This window comes from Papaver somniferum, chromosome 6, assembly GCF_003573695.1.
Source record: "Papaver somniferum cultivar HN1 chromosome 6, ASM357369v1, whole genome shotgun sequence".
Taxonomy (NCBI): Eukaryota; Viridiplantae; Streptophyta; class Magnoliopsida; order Ranunculales; family Papaveraceae; genus Papaver; species Papaver somniferum.
The window spans coordinates 90,284,876-90,305,646 of NC_039363.1; the positions used below are offsets into that span (position 1 = coordinate 90,284,876).

The window sequence follows — 20,771 nt, forward strand, 5'->3', positions numbered from 1 at the left end:
TGGTTCCCCTCCTCCGAAACACGGACATTTCTTTCTGCGATTTCAACTTCTTTATCGTCCTCCTCCGCATGAGCCTAAGATTACTGCAGCAGCAACTTAATTTAAGAGTAATCTCAAATTGTCATCATCATTTTTATTCATTTCTACATCATGAGCTATTTGTGACAAATTATTATAACAGTTCAGAGCTTGAGAGTTTTGTCAAGGATGAATGTAAGTCAGGGAAGATCAAGAAACTTGATGATGGTTTAAAATTGTTTGACCAGTTGATCTTGGAAAGGCCATTACCAAATGCTGATACATTTAACCATGTATTGGGATCACTATCAAAGGTAAATTGCTATTCAGATGTCATGTTGTTGTATAAGAAGATGAGTATGGTTGGGGTAAAACCCAGTATTATTACATTAAGCATTTTGATCAATTGTTTCTGTCAATTAGGACAAGTGAATCATGGGTTTTGTTTGCTTATCAAGAGAGGTTATCATCCTACTACGATTACTTTCAATACACTGATTAAAGGATTGTGTCTTCAGGAAAAGATTGATTTTGCATTCGAAATGTTTGGTAAAATGTCTCAGACAGGTACTCAACCTGATGCATATACATTTATCTGGGCTATGTACAACTGGTAGAGTGGGTCTTGCTATTGCGCTGAAAAACAAGATGGGGAAATGGAATTGCAGCCCTAATGTTGTTTCATACTCTGCCATCATAGATGCACTTTGCAAAGGAGGTTTAGTTGAAGAAGCTTTGGTTCTCTTCTCCGAAATGCTTAGAGATTCCAGTGTTGTGCCAAATGTGGTTGTTTACAATTCTTTGATTAACGGACTTTGCAATTCAGGACGGTTATGCGAGACAAAGAAACTCTTAGATGAGATGGCAAAAAGAAGAATCTATGCCGATCAAATCACCTATAATTCTATAATCCATGGTCACTGTCATCAGTTGCAGCATATTAATTGATGGGTATTGTAAAAATCGTAAGCTGGATGAAGCTATGCAGCTATTCAAGAAAATGAAACAAAATGGACTGCAACCCACAACAGTTGCTTTGTGTGTGTGTGTGAAACCCATAATTGTTGAGGTAGCATTCAATTCTTAATCAATTATCCACATTGATGGATGGATATATGGTTTCATTTCATATGCTTCCCCTTTCAGTTGAATTCATTCAGGTAAACAATGTTTGAAATTAGTTCAGGTATCACTTGAGCGGTCTTCAAGCTGGCTGCAGCAATTAAAAATGTACGTACAACAGAAGGTCACCAGGGATGACAATTCTGAAAAGAAAACATTTACCATAGGGTCGATCTCAGTTCCACAACATGGATATATCGGCAGATACAGTAATACTACTAGATCTTTCTGTTAGTTTACAAATAACATTAGTAAGTAATACAGAGCAGTCTCTGTGAAATCATAAAATGCAGGAAACACAATGAACGGCTCATATAAAACAAAGAAGAAGGTAATCATAGAAACGATAAAAACTGTAGAAAAAGAGAGAAAAATAAGAAGATAAAATGTAGGGAAGCTAAGCTATTACTCTTTGTTGAATTAGAACATATAAATGACAGTGGAGAGGCTTCAACACGAACCAAGTTTTCAGTATCGGTTTTGCTCTCCATAGATGAGGCCGCAATCTTGATGGTACCTTCATAGAGCTCAAGCACCTTCAGAATCACTGAGAGACGAATTTAACGCTCTTAAGGGGATGATGCCCAATCAAATTGAAGATTACTGAAGTTGTTCAAAGATTCAAGACCACTTAGAAGCTGGTTTCCAATATTATCTTGTTGCTGAAGAGGGGGAACTGAAACTGTTCCTACTCTTCCGTTCGGCAAAGGGTTGCTACTTCTCATGGCTGTTCTATTTGCACCACCACCACCTATGTTGCCAAAACCCATGCCACCACCACCAATTAACGAGTTGTCGTTTGCCATTCCGTTCCCTAACAAGCTGTTTCCAATATTGAGGGCTGCATTACTTATGTGAGACATCCCATTTATGGGTTTAATGTCATTTCCTAAAGAACCAACAACCCCTCCGTTTAATTGGGAGGACATCATCATTTCTTGTATGATTTGCTGAACAGAACTTTCTGTATCATTCGTATCAGCCTCATTAGACTGAGCTGGTTGCTGCATGGAAACATTTGCTGATGAGTTTGCCGAAGAATTCATGAGTGCTGCTGCTGCCGCAGTAGGCGCTGCTGTTGTTACGGCACCAGGAGAATTCTGCTGAAGGGGGTTGTTGTTAGATGTGGATATTGTCGGTGATTGAAATGGTGAGGATGGGTTATTATTGTTAAGTTGAGCTTGGGCCTGAGGTATAGACGTTGATGAGCCAGCAGAAGGAATCTGCATTGTGGTCCCACCACCATAGGGACTGCTAGGATTGGTCATCAGGGGGTTTGGTTCTTGCTTTGGCTTAATAGAGTTTTGATGCAGAAGTCCAACCAAGGTACCGGCAGGAGAGTTTGAAGTTGATGCAGAGTTGAGAGAACTGTTATTTACACCAACAACACCGTTGCTGCTAGAAGTAAGATGCAAGGAATTATTATTAACTAGGATGGAAGTCTGATCAGTGTTCGAATTCTGAGCCATGACTTGTTGCGGTTGCTGTTGATTTTGTTGCTGATCATCAGGTTGTTGACATTGACTTTGCTGCCCAGATGTAGCAGCGCTAGTTCTCCGGGGAAAGTTTATCAAGCTTTCTGCAAAAGGAATATAGGAGAATAACCTTAGTGAAGCGCCAAATGACTCCCTATTTTCACTATCTCTGAAACAGACAGTGGATCCATAAGTAACAAATCGAATCAACAGTTCAGTAGATCATCATGAAAAACATATTTAGATAGTACTAATCAAGTTTGTACCGACAGATGTAGGTTATCAGAGCACCATATACAATTTTTTTTTGATATGTACATGCACAAAAGTTGTGGACATACACAACCAGCAGTAGTGTCAGACCCCCTTCAAACAAGATATTTAAAGAATGCGCCCTTAACGTGTGATAACTCCACTTCTGACATCAATCACTCGGTCACTTTGTTGATCAAGACAGAATCGAAGAAATGCAGTGGCCCATTTATATAATCAAACCACCAAGTTACTCCAAAATGTTAATTAGAGATCTTTAAACCTCTTTCTTTAAACTTTTGGACATATTGATAATGCCAATACTAGGAAGCGTTCTAAAATATATATATCCATGATGCAAAAAAATGAAAGACACAATCATCGAGGTATTTCAATTTTATAAAATATGTTGCTAAAATAACTCACACAAACCAAAAACAAGATAACACAGAGAAAAATTAATAAGCATACCCATAGGTCCAGTCCCTGTTTCCCGGCTATAATCGATCAAATCCTTCATGCTATTAACCACTTCAGATATCTGCAATTTCAAGAAAAACCATATTACAGCTCCCTATCTACTGACAATGCCAACAAGTGTCACACATACAGCTCAGGGAACCGACAGGCCTCTTTATGTCTGTACTGCCAAATCAAGAACCCAAGTTTTAATGGGTTGATCTAGTAAAAAAGCTGGAATGCAGGGTTCACTGAAAGAGTTACGATCAGATAATGAGCCATTACGAAGGCAAAACAATCTTCTAATTATTACCGCAAAATCTGTTAGCATATCTGGGAAGAAAGGAGTTCTAGGGTTTTAAACATCTAAAATTCTGCAAAATTTACTAACTCTTGTTCTTCCTCGAATTATCAATTATTTTCAAGAAACCATTAGATTGGACAAACTTGACTTTATTAGGTCCTCCAAAAGGAGTTTTAGAGTATCATTTGATTGTTCCTGGTCATATTAAATTTGGTCTGGGGTCTCTTTTCTAATGAATTGTGATGTCAATTAGTCATAATTTTTTCTAAAAAAAAAAACAGTGATAATAATAACTGTAACAAAAAAGCAAGGGGTCTCCATACCTGAAGACAGCGAACATAGCGTTTTGTGTATCCCAAATCATTCACTAATGGCACCTCCAACGATTTAACCAACTGCCGTGCTGATGCAGCAAACCTGCACCACAATAATTTATTTATTATCATCACCAGACAAACTATAGGTTTGAACAGATATTGAACCTAATATTATTGTCAAGTTTGCGTTTTCCGAAGAAACCCTTGAGCATGCAAGTGTTATCATCTCTACAGTGCTTGCCCTAAGTTGAACCGTAAGTTTATCAGAAAAATAGCCGTGATTGGCAAAATTTGATTTAAGAGAATATTGCCATGTATCTTTGACATCTCAAAAATTACCAAGGTTACATCTCTAAAACAAACCACGATGATCTTGACCTTTCTTATCCTAAAACAGGGTAACTAATTCGAGGAGGAAGACTTACGTACATATTGCAGTTATTTTGTAAATCCTTGGTAGATACGTCAGACGACCCATTCTGCGAAACAGCCTGAAATTTTTGAGCCACTGCACCTAGCTGACCAACCTGCCATCACACAAACCCATCAATGATGATAAATCACTTAATTAATGACTGAAACTTACTATCTTATTACATGCAACATAAGATCAGAAGTGCTCAAAGACATCGGGCAGTTACTTTAGGACTCTCGTCGCCAGCACATGCCGATCAAAGTGGGAAAAGCAATATTTGGAAACAGCAATTATTGAAGTTCCTCAAAAGAAATAAAAAATGTTCCTTACAAATTTAAACCTAGTATCACATTATGGCAGTACCTGGGATATCATAAGTCTTCTAGGGATGAGCTCTTCATGATTCCGAGCACAAAACTCCCAAGAACAAATCTAGCAAATACAAATAAGATGAGTTTATGTATATTTATATAATTGATACCAGTGCAGTTATGTTCACAAAATCTATTAAAACTAGAACCCACCTTCAGATCTTGAGAGAATACAATGCGTAATTGACCATCTCGAACTACACGTAACTGCTCAAACACACTTTCTTGAATAGCTTTCGCATAATCAAGAACAATTTGACCAGACTGATTCAGATATTCACGAGGCATATCTACATAAAGAAGTTCTTCCAATGTACCACTATCATACTTTATTTTACAAAGCCTCGGTAAAACCTCGACAGTTGTTTCTGAAAGTACAATGAAAACCAGTCAGGAAGAAACCAAGCATAAGTTTCAAATGCAACACGCGAGAAATGAAATATCCAAATACATCTGAGATGCAAATATACTACATATACAGATCTGTAAAATTTGATAGCAATAAAAAATCTTGAAGCAATATACGTACCAAAACCCCTTCCTGGCTTACGATGACATATCTCACAGTGCCACACATCCTGTAGAAGTTACATTGACGTCAGAGTAAATAGGTGTGCGCCATACATTTTCCTCGGTTGCTCAAACATACAGACACCAACAATATCTCATATGTTTAGTATGAGGTGCAAGGAAGTGAAATTCTGTTAAGAGACCTCATCGGTCATCATCTCGCACTCAAACCAAAACTTTTTAAGACGAGCTAGAGGGGGCAAGCTCATCAGCAAGTAAGCCTTATCTGGCTAAAAACCATATGACCTTCTAATGTCACTTGATTTTGGTATAATTTTGAATAGGCCATAACAGAATGTTTCACGAAGCAAGTATGCAACAGAATTTCTAGAGCGTACCTGAGGAAAAACTCCAGTTGTTTGTCGGCCACTTCCATACATAGAGACGCACCACCTTTTCTTAGCATGAGGAGCGAAGTACTCGGCCACAAATTTCCTCCAGAATTCAATGTTGTTATCCTGTATGAGCAATAGGTATGAGCAGTGAGCACAAATACCGGGCTTTAGTATGTGCGACAAAATTTATCCAAAGGATAAGAGTATCTTACAGTCGGCCTGCGTTGTTGGTCATACATGTAGTGTGTCAAACGACGAGCACACAACCCAGGTTCGTATGCTGGCTTTGCAGCAGTTCTCATAGGCAAATTTTGCTGTTGAAACTGTTGCTGCTGTAACTGTGTACGTTGTAGTGGAAGGGCTTTAGGGAGTTGCTGTTGTTGTTGTTGCTGCTGCTGCTGCTGCTGTTGTTTTTGTATTTGCAAGATATGCTGTTGTTGTAAGATATTCATCTGGGCAGCAGCAGCAGCCTGAGAAGACTGCCTCGAAATTTGGAGTAGTTGTTGTTGTTGTCGTTGTTGCTGTTGTTGTTGCTGCTGTTGTTGTTGCTGTTGCTGCTGCTGCTGCTGATGTTGCTGTTGCTGCTGCTGCTGCTGTTGTTGCTGTTGCTGATGTTGCTGCTGCTGCTGATGTTGTTGCTGCTGCTGTTGTTGCTGTTGCAGAAACAATGACTGATCTGTATGTTGAGATTCCATTTTGACAGGATTCAAGCCTCTCATGGTTTGAATCTGTTGTTGCTCCAGTTTCACCTGACCTAGGTTGCGCATGGACTGTAACTGGTGCTGTTGTAACCCATTCCGGTCACTGCTCATCTGCGGCTCTATCTTCACAGCGCTCAGATTTCCTATCCCACTTTGATTTGATAGATAAGGTTGCTGTTTCCGACCATTAAGAATAGAGCCTTTCTGAAGTGATTGCTGACCATGCTGGAATCTCTGAGCTTCGAGCTGTTGAGACTGATTTTGATCTTGCACTAGCTGGTTGATAGGACGACCAGGAAACTGCAGCCCATTACCTTGACTTGAAGAATTCGAGTTCATTCCATTTGACTGTGTGAACGGTGAAGGAGAAGCAGTATAACCCATGACATTGCCTACACTAGATAGTGGATCAGACTCCGCTCCCGTATCAAGGCCTCCACCATGTTGGAAACTCACTGAACCAGAAAGTCCAGAACTTGACATTCCATTCCCAAAGGATTGATTGAGAAGCGAGGAAACATTTGACATGTTACCAAGAAAGTTCATGTTATTATTATTTGATTGAGCACGCGGTGAAACAAGAGAAGGAAATGCAGACTGTGAAGCCATTTGGTTCCCTTGAGCCCCTCCTAAAATGCTTGAGGATGACCTCAGAAGCGAAGATGAAACCGACTGGGATCCTCCACCAACAACAGGAGTTGGAGGCCCCGACGGCATCATTTTTTATTCGAAGTACGAAGATCTACAAATAATCTTAAATGACGAAAACTAACACATACAACGGGCACGCAGCACTTCTCACTGACCCAACCATACCAATCAACCCAGAAGGTGTATTCTCATATCCAAATTCTTGCAAAGACGCAAACACCTTGGCAGAATTCATACACCATCCAATCAAACAATTGCAGTCCAATCTTAGACCCACCACAGCCTTCTCTACAAACAAATTAACAAACCAATCAAATATGCGAAAATCTCAATTAAACATTAGAAGTAGTCTAAAACAGAAAACACAGCTATTGAATCAAAGGCATGATACAGAAATATCAAAAAAAAAGGAACCAACTTTAGAATCCCATTTGAATCAAACCCAAGATTCCAACCTAAAAAACACATTTTTCCCCAAAATTCTAATTAACCCATCAGAAAAAAATTCCTCTTATCAAATGCATTAAAACCCCACAACTCTAATCATACTAAAACATCAATTAATCAACTCAACACACTCAAAAACAACAAAAACCACACCTGATTTAACAGAATCAAAGCTCTATAACTTAAAAAGATGCAATCTTTAGGACATTCAGAAGCTACAAATGAATAAACAAACTAATAAAAGCACTACTTACCAAAAGCTCAAATTCATTTCTCCAAAGTAGATTTCAATGAAACATAACTGAAACCCCCAAAAAAAATAAATAAAGGTATTCCCTTTCCAAACCCCCCCTTTACTCCTTAGATCTTGTATATCCCAATCTAGGGTTTTCTTTACTCACTCAGTAACTCCCAATTCTTCACAACAACAATAAGTAATCTAAAAGAACTAGTCCTCAATAGATTCTTCTTCTTCTTCTTCTTCTTCTTCTATTTTCTGTGTATGAATTTTGTTTTTTTATTTTTTTTCTTCTTTAAGGTGAAGAGAGAAGAAGAAGGGGACAAAGGAAGAGAAGAGAATTGTGACGAAAGGAAAATTTAGTAAACTAAACCTAGACGTAAAATTGAAAATTACGGTTGGAATTCAACTAAACCTAGACGCAATACAACATGCAAATCAAAGTTTACGGTTGAATTGAACTAAACCTAGATGTAAGTTCTTCAAAAACTAAATTACGGTTGAAAAATCTAGTAACGTACCCTGACGTAACACTAGCAAAAAGTAACTAAAACCCTAATTTTACTTCGATTTCATTCAATCTAACCTATTTTAAGCACAAAAACAAGTGAAAAAAGATGGGTATGTTCAATTATTACCTTACATACACCATGGGTTTGTTCGATGAAATGAAATCAAATGGATTTACGATGAAAAGGATGAAGAGAAAGAGGAGAGGAAGAAGAAGAGCAATTGAAATGTGAAGAATGAAGAATAGAAATTAGGTTTTGTTTCTGTTTTTAAGTTTTAATTTTAATTGAAGGATAGTTTGGACAGTTGTTATTGAATCAAAAGTACCCCATAACCAGATTGTTGGTCACTAAATATCCAAGTGAAACCCCTCTATTGGATGACGACGCTCCAATAATAACCTTCTAAAAGAAGGGGAGAGTGTTTATTGACAACTTTACGAAGAAACTCCAGTTATCTTTTAAATATTTATATGGTAACGAAGTAAAACTAAATTTGATTTTAGTGTAAGATGTAAGAATTGAAAATAATTTTCTAAAATATCACCCTCTAGTTAATCTGAAATATAGAATCAAAGATATTCAAAATAATAGATTCAACGTCGTCTTAACCATATTATCGGAACAATCTTGTAACAATAAGAATCAAACCTTTAGCCCCAAATAAACTGGGGTGAGCTAGAAATAAGACCGATGCCCAAATCATGAAAACCAGAAATAAACCGACGAATCATTATTAACAAACAAAAAGTGTTACGTTATTAGATTTTCATAACGTCTATTTCTTTTCATTTTTGTTCGATCAAAAATTTAGAGCTGACAAGTTTCGAACTTATGTCATTGGTATCGTCACTCATTGATTTTACTACTGTACTACACTGGATCAGTGGTATCTGTGAACACATAAATCACGAAGCCATCCACGTGTTCACAAACAATATTCGCATACAGTCTAATTCTAGAATTGTACGTTGTATGTGTAAAGGGGATGATTATATCGATTCATCGACTCGAAGCCTTCGAGCTTGTCATTGTCTAGTCGAATATTATCATAAATAATGTTCGTATAAAGGAATATACATAGAATCAAGTATAAATGTAAATCACATGAAGTTCAACGCTGAATGTAAGGTGCTGAAATGTAAATAAGACAAAGATCTACGTGGTTCGGCACTAAGGCCTACATCCACGGGGATGATGTTTCACTATGTATTGAATGATTACAAAGATAGTCGAATGACTTTAGAGTATACATAGGTCTTCGGAAGTAGGGGGATTACTTACTCTTCCTATTTCTCTCTCCTATATTCTCCTATAATGGCTCTGGATTGGTCGACCCCTCCTCTCTTAGTGGAGAGGGGTATTTATAGGGTTGGAACGTGGGTCCTACTTCTGAGGTTCCGTTGTAATCTTATCTTCTTGTGCTTTGTGCCCATTACGCAGAGGTCTTCGGCATATGCTGCGGCCTGAGCTTGAACACGAAGGATTGTCCTCGCCTCTTCCACGAGCTTATTGACACGTGTATATCTCTTTGGTATTTAATGCGGGTAGGTGGATGTCTGCTCGTGTCAGACAAGTGTCTCTTTGTCTGGTCACATCTGTGTCAGTCAAACTTCCTCTCAGCCGTTGATCTGGGATCTTCTTGTACTTTGTGCCCATTACGCAGAGGTCTTCGGCATATGCTGCGGCCTGAGCTTGAATACGAAGGGTTATCCTCGCCTCTTCCAAGAGCTGATTGACACGTGTATATCTCTTTGGTATTTAATGCGGGTAGATGGATGTCTGCTCATGTCAGCCAAGTGTCTCTTTGTCTGGTCACATCTGTGTTAGTCAAACTTCCTCTCAGCCGTTGATCTGGGATCTTCCTCGGGATTGGGTGTATTAACACCCAAGGGGTATTATCTGGTGCTCCTCTGAGCCATCATACCTCTGGGATCCTCTGTCCCTGACCGTCGGATCTGCTGACCGGTGGCATCTTCTGATGAGATGCTTGCTATCATGCTTTGATATCTTGTTTTGCATGCCTTCCACGTGTCTCTTTCTGTACACGTGGTGGATGATGAAAGGTGTACATACAATTTGCCCCTCTTCTTCTGACTTGGGCGTATTTTGCAATTTAGAAGAAGAAAGGTCGTCCTACACGTTTCCCACTTTGCATTAACTTTCCCCATAACTGCTCCTTGGTACGAGGAACAGTTATTGTCTTCTCTAGCTTCATAAATAGGAAAGATAATGTGAAAAAAAAACTTTTATCCTCTTCTTGTCAGTGTTCATCCTCTTCTTGTTTTCTATTCTTGTTCTTTAGTCATTTATTATCATCATTCTTGTGAGGAAGATAACAGCATTCAATTTTATGTCTCTTTCGCTCTCGATTGTTGTTGCCCCTGTATCGCATACAACTAGATTTTGATATCTACGATCCTCCTTTCTTAGACTGTGGTTGGTGCTTGTCGTCCTCTTCTATACATGTATGGGGTTTTTCATTAGCTGCTCATCATTGATTTATCTATGTATCTACCCGTTTGTTTCCTGCTGCTGTATTGTTGGCTTTGTGATGAAGAACACACATGTCGAAGCATATATGCTTGCCCTGTTCTTTGTTACAAAGTCTGTGAGTCTGTATCTAAGTATTATCCCTGGAGTTGGATGGAGTATTTCTGGTTATTTTTAGTTCTTAGGGTTTTTAATGTTTATCCGGATGAACCATCAATTATGGGTTTTTTGATCTTTAGTGATCTCCTCGTATTATTCTCTAAACTGCTTTTGTGTTTCCTTGTAGATATGTCTGATCGTCCGCGGGCTCCTTATTAAACCCCGCCGTCTAGTCTGCCAAGATCCCCTCCGCGTCGAGATTCTGACATATCTCCACTTGGGGAAGGTCCTTACAAGTCTTCGCAATCGGATCCTCGGGGTCATAGGGTTTCATCTTCCTCTGGTGCGAAGGTTGTGCCTACTAAGAAAGGGGATGTGTCGAAGGGTCCTTCTGGATCTAGGTATGATGTTAATCGCGCCCCTTCTCGTCCTCGTGAAGATTCTAGGAGTACGCAGGATCCTCCTAATGATGACTCTAGGAGTACGCGGGCTCCTCCTCCTCGTACTGAAACACTGGATGTTCCGCCCCTTCGTTCAATGGCTCCTCCTTCAGTGCCTCCGCAGAAATCTTTGACGCCTCCTCCCGCGGTTTCTTTCAAAGGGAATTACTCCAAGGGTACTATGTCGAGAGTTGATCCGTCTAAGAATCTTCCTTCTAAAAGGACAGCTTCGGAATTGAGTCCTACTTCTGATTCCGCAGACGAAGAAGAAACTGTCCCCGTGATACGCATCATTTCAGTTGGTAAGAAGAAAGTCACTTTCAAGCATATTGATCTTGAGATGTTCAAGGAAAAACATGAACTTCAATCTTTTGAGGTTCGCTTCTATGACCCTGACGATTATATCACTTACGAGCTCCTTGCTAAGTATCAGTTTGACGAGTTTCATCTGTTGACTACGGTTGGAGCCTTCGAGGCGGGTCTCATGTTGCCCCTATATAAGTCGGGTGACTCCTTTTATTATGACGTGTTGGCTAGTCGCGAAGTCTCTTCCACGAACACTCATAATTGTTCCGTGTCACAACTATCTGGGAATTATCTTCGTTCACTGAAGGAATGTTACTTGCGAAGCAAGGGAGAGACTATGATAACCTGCTATGTTCCAAATCCTGCTGAGAGAGAGTGGTACACTCCTCAGAATTTTAACAGTTCTTTTGGGGATTATGTCAACAGTAGAAATCCTAATCCGTGGAGTGTTAGTCTTCGTAATATTGCTGCTCCCCGTGGTGAAATTCGTCTTTTGAGTGAGGTGAGTGATGCCAAGATGAAGTATGTTCCTGGTACTGAGGGATCTGCTAAACGGAAACTCTTTCCTGCTCGTGAAAGGATTAAGCGTGACCATGATTATGAATGGCATGCTACTGTTATTGAGGTAGTTGGTCCTTGGGCTTATGGTTGGATTCCAGGTCCGCGCGGTTGGCGTCCTTCTGAAAACAGCAAGCCTCGTGAAACTCCTCCTGCTCGTTATGGAGATTTCTGTCCTTGGCGTCCGAATTTCGCGGGCATGAATTTTCCTTACGCTCTTGATTTCGTTGATGGAGATGAGGAGGAGGGTTCTGGTGCTACCCATCCAACGAAGAGTGCTGCTGTTGCCAAGGTATAGTTTCTTCTTATATTCTCTATTCTATTTGCCCCTTTTTCCTTGCTTGAAATAATTTTCATTTTTAAAGTGAGGGAAAAATGAGCCTTTGTGGGGATGTGTACTGGTTTGTAGGTGTCGAAAAAGAAGAAACTTGGACCCAAAAAATCTTCTACTGTGGTTACCGGTGAGGCTGAGGTTTATGAGGAGGTTACGAGTCCTGTAAACGAAGGGTATGCTGAGGATGAAGAAATGTCCGATGGAGAAGAGCGTACCGACACTTCTCACCCTGATGACGAAGGTGGTAATGGTGAAGAAGAAGTTGCCGCGGGTGGTGATGGTGAAGAAGGAATTGCCGCGGGTGGTGATGGTGAGTCTGAGGGAAATATTACCGTTGGTGGTACTGGCGGGGGTGGATCTGCCCCTGTTGGCGATAATATTGTTGGTGTGGGTACTCTGCCCATTATTTCCCCTGAATTTTCTTTCGGTAGGATATATTCCGCGGGGGAATCCTTTGATGTGAATGCTACCATGGGTCTTGCCGAAGACTTCTCATTTCTTTCCCCAAAGAATGATTGGGATGTGCTTGGGGATATTGGTAAAGAAGATTCCACCGGTCAGCAGGATGAAAACGCCGGTGGTCATACTAAGGCCGGTGATGTCGAGACTTGCGCGAGTGAGGGGAAAACAGCCAAAGGGAAGTCTGCGGTTGAATCTCCTTCAGAGGATTTCCCTTACTCGCTAATGCCTGAAGGAGAAGATGCCATTTTGGCTTGGCTTAAGAAGAAAAGTCTGATGTTCGTCCCCAACCCTGTCCCAGTGGTCCCCGGTGAGAAGAATTCTGACGCCTATACTCGTCAGATGATGCAAGTGTCTTCTGAAGTCCGCGTTGCTGAGATGTGGGAGAAGAATCTGAGAGATTCAGAAGCTAACCTAGTGGTTGACCCTCCCTCCTCTATTGCTGATATGATGGCCATAGCTGATGGGTATCAATACGGTTTTCCCCAGCAGCGTGTCTTAGAGGTAAGTCCTTGTACTGATTCCCTCATGATATACGAACATTGTATTCTTCGCGATATCCGATCCCTTGGGTATAATAATGTTTGTCGTTTATGACATAGATGATGAGGAGCGAACATTGTAACCATGTTCTATACCAATTCTTTAAAGCAAAGTCTTTAAAGTTGGAGGCTAAGCTTCGTCATAGAGAAGAAGAACTATCTGCGGCCGAGATGGAAATAAGTGAACTGAAGGGTCGCCTGAAGGAAAAGGAGCGGCTGGGTAATGCCGAGGAGAGTCTCCGTTCGGAACTTGCTATAGTCCGCAACGAATTGGAGCAAGCTCGCAGAAATGTATCGTCCCTCACAGGTTCGTATTTTTTTATTGGTCTTTTACTCCTCGTGATTCCCTATTTGTACTTTGGTGTTCTGTCTCAGTTTCCCCACCCTATCTTCAGTGGGTGGAGTCCCCGAGCTCATATGGCTTCGAAAAGAAAGGGAACGACAAAAATCCCGCATTGCAGAGTTGGTGGGTAAGTTGAATAGCGAACCCGTAAAGTGGAATGCTCGTGCTGATGAGCACAACTCCTTAGCAGCTGAGTGGCGTGAAAAGCGAACATTGATGGTTGATATGCAAAATAAGTACAATCATGACCGTTGTCTGTTTAATGGTACACTGCTATGGACGCGTGACAACCTGCGTGATGCTCGAGGACATGCTTCGGACTTAGAGGCTAGAGTGCGCTTTTTGGAAGGAGAGTTACAACAGGCTCGTTCTTTCTTAGGCCACGGGGTTAGGGATAGTATGCTGCATCTTTCCGAGGAAAGAGTTAATGCTAGGGCTGAGGTTGGTGCTCTTAGTAAAGCCCTAGCAGCGTCTCGAGCTGATGTTGCTCGCCAAGTGGAATCTGAAAGAGATCTTGAAGTGAATGTGTATCGACTCCATAAAAGTATGGGGGAGATGAATGACGAAGTCAACCATCTTCGTCACTTGGATTCAATGAAGCAGGTAGACTTAAACACGAGTCAATTTGCTCTTACGAACCTTCACACGGATTATAAGAAACTATCCGACGAATATGACTTTCTTGATGAGGCTCGGGACGCAGTTGTTAATGAGTATGAAGAGGCTTCGGCTAATGTCGAAGGTATAACCTCGTTTTATCGAGTGTGATTCTGTTATTTCTTCGTTTTAACCCCTTGGTATTTCTTGTTTTCATCACTCGAGGGACAGCTTCATGCAGCAAATGATGATCTTAAAAAAAATCAATCTGCCTTAGTGCAGCAGGAAGGACAAGCCAACTATTTCAAAGGGTTGGCCGCGTCTCGTGAGGAAGCAGCGGAGATTGCCTCCAAAGAGGCGGAACGGCTATCTACATTGTTGTCTCAGGCCAACCAGCGGACCGCTGTTATCACTTATAAAGCTCGATGTCAGTTGGTTGAGGATACCAACAAAGTCCTAGATAAGATTGAACTTGATCTTAAAGTCGAACATGGTCTTGTCAAGAATTATCCGCGTCGTCCCCTTCCCGCGCCCTTGCCTGGTTCTTCTAGGCCTTCTTGAGGTGGTAGCGTACCTTCATCTCGCAGAGACAACCTTGTTGATGGAGCTGTATCGTCCAAGTAGATTTCTTTTATTAGTCATAGAAAGTTGATCCTTGTTGATTATATAATTTCGGATCATTTTTTGATGTGTTTCCTGCTTTATCTTATTTGTTGAACTTGTAATCAACTCTTTATGAAATGGATCATCCTTTTGGCATACCTGCGTTACCAATTCATCTTTATTTTAAGTATTGTGAAGTGTTAAACTAGAAATAACTTGCTTTGTAAAAAGTTGAGAGTGTTTGGGTGCGATACCGAAGGTAAATACCTTCGTGATCGTCTTGAGACCTGTCACCCCGCTGGAGAATCCTGGGCCATAGGATTCCCAAACGGTGAGGGCCGAGGCAGCGTTCTAGGATATGGAATGCTTATTTGAAATATTTACATGCACCCATTCCGTCGACCCGCTGCCTTAAAATTGGTTGGGTATCTCTTTCTGCTGGGTGCCTTCCCTCTGGTCTTACACTCATAGACACTTATAGGGGAGCCCTGAGATATTGTAGATTAACTACTTTCCCCTATATTGTTAATTTATTATGTAATGTACATGTGTTCACCCAGCGGGCCTTTTGACCATTTCGTTTGCTTGAAGATTTCCCAAAAAGTTTGTTTGATTGATAGGTTAAGGCCTGCTACTCCTCGTCCAGAGATAGAAACATGTAAAGCGGTTACGTTGCCTTCTTCTTCTGGTATTCTTCACGCAGATGCAAAGCTGCGCTGTTCTTATGGGTAGTACGGTTTGAGCCATTTAGCATTCCAAGGGTGCCGGAGGACCTCGCCTTTCAGATTGCGAAGATAGTAGGAACCGTTTCCCGCAATGTCGTGTATTATAAAAGGTCCTCCCCATGTAGGTGCTAACTTTCCCCATTTCTTCTCTCGTTGATACTGCAGGATTGTTCTTAGCACATACTGCCCTTCTACAAAATTTCGAAGCTTAACCTTTTTGTTGTACTCTCTCGCTAGTCTCCGTTGATAATTTTCCATCTTTTGCAATGATGTTTCCCTCATTTCTTCCAGGTCGTCCAGTCTCTCTAACATCATGTCTTTTATGAGATTTTTCTCCCATGCTTCGGTCATTGTGGTTGGCATGAGGATCTCTGTTGGGATGACTGCTTCAGCTCCAAAAGTGAGGAGAAATGGGGACTTCCCAGTGGCAGATCTTCGTGTTGTCCTGTATGCCCATAATACATTATGTAGCTGTTCACACCATCGCCCCTTGTGTTCGTCTAATTGCTTTTTGAGGATAAGGGCGAGGGTCTTGTTAGTAGCTTCCGCTTGTCCATTGATTTGAGGGTATATGGGGGTGGACTTGTTTTTCCTTATTTTGAAAGTGTCGAAGAGCATGCCTATGTTTTTCCCCTGTAATTGTTTACCGTTATCGGACACGATTTCCGCTGGTATGCCGAACCTGCAAATAATGTTTTGGAATATGAAAGTAAACACGTCCACGTCTCTGATCCTGGCTAAGGCTTTGGCTTCCACCCGTTTACTGAAATAGTCTGTGGCTACTATCAAAAGTCGTCTTTTCCCTGATCCTTCGATGAAAGCCCAACGATATCTATGCCCCATTTTGCAAATGGCCACGGGCTATCCACAGAATTCAACGTTGTTGCTGGTGCGTGTATCTTTTTGGCGAAACGCTGACATTCTTCACATCGTCGGGACATTCTTGCAGAATCTTGTATCATTGTGGGCCAGTAATATCCTTGCGTTTTTGCTTTGTCGTCTAGTGATATCATGCCGCTATGATTCCCTGCGTCACTATAATGGATGTCGTTTAGAATTCGATGCCCCTCTTTCCTGGATAAGCAACGTAGTAACGGTCCGAGGAAAGATTTCTTGTACAGGATCCCATCCCGAAGATCATATCTTCCTACTTTGGAGAGTATTTTCCTGGTTTGTTTGTGATCCGCGGGTAAGGTTCCATCTTTGAGAAACACATGGATCATCATTCTCCAATCATCTTCGTTGTTGAAATCTTCGTCTTGATTTGCTCTTGACAAGATATCTTCTTCGTCAAAATCGTCACGGATATCTTCTCCCACCTGATCTTCGATATTTTCTTCCATTGTATCTTGATTTTTAGCAAAGGAAAATTGTGATGCAATCGAAGGCTCGTATACCCTTGTTATTTTGATAGCTTCGATACTCTTGTCCTTCAGCATGGATGATATATATGCTAGGGCATCCGCGTGCCTGAGATCCCTTCTGCATAAGTGTCGGAACTTGATGTTCGGAATTTGTGATGCCAATGTTTGAACCAAGGCCATGTAAGCTGAGAGGGTGTCGTCGTACACATTGTATTCGAGCCCTATTTGCCGTATGACAAGCTGCGAATCACTTGTCAGTCTTACATCAGTTACCATCATCTCTATTATTAAGCGGAGGGCATGTACGACTGCCTCGTATTCGACGATGTTGTTAGTATGCTCTTTCAATTCTAACCTGAGTGCATGTACGATCCTTTCTCCAGTTGGGGTGGTGATGACAATGCCTATTCCTGCCCCTTCCTTATTTTTGGAACCATCAACGAAGACTTCCCATTGTCTTTGACTCGCGGGTTCGAGGACATTAACTGGATCCTTGCTTTCCTCGTCGGCTTCTGGTATTCCCCTAATCTCTTCATCGTTGTCCAGGGGGAGGTCTGCTAAGAAATCCGCCAAAACTTGGGATTTTTGGGAATGTTGAATTTCATGAATGATGTTGAACTGGTCCAGGTGGGTGTTCCACTTGGCTATTCTACCTACTTTTCCCGCGCTTTTGAGGACTGCTTCCAGTGATGCTTTGCATGGGACGCGGATGAAGTGAGTTAGGAAATAGGTTCTCAGCTTTTGAGTAGCCCATACTAATGCCAGGATGAGTTGTTCGATCTTCGTGTAATTCCTTTCCGCAGAATTGAGGGTCTTGCTGACATAATAGATATGTTGTTCTATCTTCGTATTGGTTTTGACCAACACTGCGCTAACTGCGTCTTCTGTCGCTTCTATGTACCATGCTAAAACCTCATCAGGATCAGGCTTCTGCAGGATTGGAATTGAAGCCAGGTGTTCCTTGATTCTTTGGAAGGCTTCTTCGCATTCTGCGGTCCATTCAAACTTACTCCCTTTTTTGAGAATATTGAAAAAATGTTTGCATTTGTCCGAGGATCGGGCAATAAATCTGTCCAAGGCTGATAAGGAGCCATTGAGCTTGCACTTCTTTTAAATTCTTCGGAGATGGCATTTCCACTATGGCCTGAATCTTCGCGGGGTCTACCTCAATACCCCTTTTTGTTACCAGATATCCGAGGAATTTCCCTGAGGTGACACCGAAGGTGCATTTTTCTGGATCTACTTTCATGTGATGTTTCTTCATTGCATCAAAAATATCTCTCAGGTCCTGGTGGTGATCTTCGCGCAGCCTACTTTTGACGAGCATGTCATCAACGTAGACTTCTAGGGTACTACCAATCCATGGCCTGAAGATAGCATCGACCATTCTCTGGTAAAATGCCCCTGTGTTTCGAAGTCCAAAGGGCATTCTAGTGTAGCAATAAAGGCCATGCGGGGTGTACAATGCTGTGTGTAGTTGATCTTCTTCTGCCAGGGCTACTTGGTTGTAACCAGAATATCCGTCCATGAATGACAGCTCTTCGTACCCTTCCACTGCTTCAACCAGTTGATCTATGCTCGGTAGGGGATAACTGTCTTTTGGACATGCCTTGTTGAGGTTAGTAAAGTCGATGCATATCCTAACCCCTCCATTCTTCTTAGGAACGACGACCATGTTGGAGATCCATGTAGGGTGTTTGACTTCCTTGATGAAGCCTGCTTCTAGTAGTTTCCGAAGTTCTTTTTCTACTGCCTTATGATACTTTGGTGCAACTTTTCTTATTTTCTGCCTGAAAGGTGGCGTGCCTGGTTTGATGCGCATCTCGTGTTGGATTATTTTCGGATCAATCCCCGGCATGTCTCCTAACTTCCAGGCGAATACATCCGCGTATTCTTTAAGTAATTTGGTTAAGGAATCTTCTCTTTTTTCGTCCATTATGGTCCCTACTTTGATCATCTTCGGGTTTTCTTCCGTTCCTATGTTGATTTCTTTTACGGGCTCCACTGGTGTGAACACCGGCTTCGGGTCCCCAAGGACTGGGACGTTCTTTAATTGCTATTTGGTATGTTTCTGTCCTTCGTTGGCTGCTGAAGTACTTGCTTCTGTGTTAAGGACATTATCATCCTTTGTCAAGCCCTTCCCTACGGTTTTCTTGAGGAACAAGTCTATGGCCTTTTCTTTCGCAGCTTCTTTATTTTTGATCCTTCGGGTTTTTCGCTGCTCTTCCTGTTCGTTGTTGATACGATCCTGAGTGGCCTGGCACTCTTTTGCAGAGACCCGATCTCCCTTGATTTCCATTACTCCCTCGGGTGTAGGGAACCTGAGATATTGGTAGTAAGTTGCTGCCACTCCCTTGAGTTTATGTACCCACTTTCGTCCAATAATGGCGTTATAGGGGGATGGGGCATCTACCACGCTGAATCGTGTTTCTACTTTCATGAGCCCGGCGTTCACCTGCAACACGATGTCTCCCAATGGTTTTGTGGGCGCTCCGTTGAACCCGTAGATGGTGTAATAAGAGGTCATCAGCTGTTCATCATGGATCTTCATCCGTTTGAAGGCGTCGTAGAATAGAACGTTCACTGAGCTTCCCCGTCGATGAGGATCTTTTTGAGGTTACATACGGCCACTGGTAGTGTGAGGACCAAGGGATCGTTATGGTCTTCCATATCTTCTTCGATATGTTCAGTATCGAAGATGATAGGTGCGTCCATCCACTCTTCGTGCTCGTCCACCTCTACGCCATCAATCTTATATAATTCGCAGTTGTCTTCGAATTGCTTTCGTAGCCTCATTCCTACCTGCGCTGTAAGTGAGGTCCCCGTGGCTTCGGAACACGAGATGGTGTTGATTGTGCGGTTTCCCTCTGGAAGTTGGACTTGCTTGGTTCGTTTGGATCTGTCCTCGATGAGCTCCTTTTGTATGTATTTCTTGAGTTCGCCAGCATCAATCAATTTTTGGATCATTATTTTGAGGTTTTTGCATTTCTCGGTCTGGTGTCCATTGAAGCAATGATACTCACAGTAATCTTTAGACTTCTCGGTCCTTGGGGGCTGTTTTCCCTTAGACCACGGCCACTCCAAATTTTCCCTTCCTTTGATCTCTCGCAAGATCCGAGTGTAGCTAGCATTGAGCTTCGTGTAAACCTGATCTTCGAATTTTCGATCGTCTTTTCGTCGTTCATCTCTTCGTTCCTTCCTATCTTCGTGCGGTCGTTCCACTGAGTTATTTCTTTTGGCCCCGCTGGTTTGTTCTGCGGAATTGGTACGGTGAGACCTATGCGTTTGTTCCCTTGGGTTCTCACGCTGGATTTCTTCAAGACGAGCATACTTCTCAATAATTATTCAAAGATCTCCTTCTGTCTTAGGTACGCTTCCGTGGATCTCAACAAATAGTGGACTCATTCGGTATAATCCCCACTTATAGCAGTTGATGCTTACTACAGGATCCACACTCCCTATGGCCTGGCAGATCTTGTGCCATCTGTTGGTGTATTCCCTCGTGTTCTCCTTGTAACCAATTTCCAGAGAAAAAAGTTTATCCATTCCGGTGTTGACAGCTTTGTTGTACATATAGGTTCTCAAGAATTTCTCTGCGAGTCTATCGTAGGAGTTGATGGAATCAGGTGGCAGGTTGTCAAACCAGGACAAAGCCGATCCCTTCAGACTTGATGGGAAATACCTACAGAAGACGGCGTCGTTTTGACTCCATCGGGCTAAGATA

The 20,771-nt window shown here is 41.7% G+C and overlaps 2 protein-coding genes across 5 annotated transcripts; one reads left to right on the top strand and one right to left on the bottom strand.

The window, feature by feature from the left end:
- Positions 1–49: 49 nt before the first annotated feature.
- LOC113288364 (pentatricopeptide repeat-containing protein At1g62680, mitochondrial-like) lies at positions 50–1,143 on the top strand. 3 transcript variants are annotated; one of them, XM_026537383.1, is made up of 3 exons: positions 50–332; positions 442–480; positions 582–1,143. In XM_026537383.1, exons 1-3 carry the CDS (start codon positions 292–294, stop codon positions 964–966), a joined length of 465 nt encoding a protein of 154 aa, XP_026393168.1. In that variant the 5' UTR covers positions 50–291; the 3' UTR covers positions 967–1,143. The 3 variants fall into 3 exon arrangements, with proteins under 3 accessions (XP_026393168.1, XP_026393167.1, XP_026393169.1); XM_026537382.1 differs by lacking the exon at positions 442–480 and having other exon boundaries at positions 537–1,143; XM_026537384.1 differs by lacking the exon at positions 442–480.
- Positions 1,144–1,288: 145 nt separating this feature from the next.
- Positions 1,289–8,015, bottom strand: LOC113288360 (transcriptional corepressor SEUSS-like). 2 transcript variants are annotated; one of them, XM_026537379.1, is made up of 10 exons: positions 7,692–8,015; positions 5,851–7,273; positions 5,642–5,761; positions 5,263–5,311; positions 4,887–5,101; positions 4,726–4,794; positions 4,377–4,474; positions 3,954–4,047; positions 3,339–3,408; positions 1,289–2,719 (listed from the first exon to the last, which is right to left on the bottom strand). In XM_026537379.1, exons 2-10 carry the CDS (start codon positions 7,057–7,059, stop codon positions 1,710–1,712), a joined length of 2,934 nt encoding a protein of 977 aa, XP_026393164.1. In that variant the 5' UTR covers positions 7,060–7,273; positions 7,692–8,015; the 3' UTR covers positions 1,289–1,709. The 2 variants fall into 2 exon arrangements, with proteins under 2 accessions (XP_026393164.1, XP_026393163.1); XM_026537378.1 differs by having other exon boundaries at positions 5,851–7,278.
- Positions 8,016–20,771: the final 12,756 nt, after the last annotated feature.

Bases quoted from the DNA above. Each gene is read 5' to 3' on its own strand.
- LOC113288360 (XM_026537379.1), bottom strand. From the start codon at position 7,059: ATGATGCCGTCGGGGCCTCCAACTCCTGTTGTTGGTGGAGGATCCCAG. The intron at 5,762-5,850 runs GTAAGATACTCT...TTGCTCATACAG, and splicing joins ACCAACAACGCAGGCCGACT to GATAACAACATTGAATTCTG. The intron at 4,475-4,725 runs GTACTGCCATAA...GTGTGATGGCAG, and splicing joins GAAGACTTATGATATCCCAG to GTTGGTCAGCTAGGTGCAGT.
- LOC113288364 (XM_026537382.1), top strand. From the start codon at position 292: ATGCTGATACATTTAACCATGTATTGGGATCACTATCAAAG. The intron at 333-536 runs GTAAATTGCTAT...TTGTGTCTTCAG, and splicing joins TATTGGGATCACTATCAAAG to GAAAAGATTGATTTTGCATT.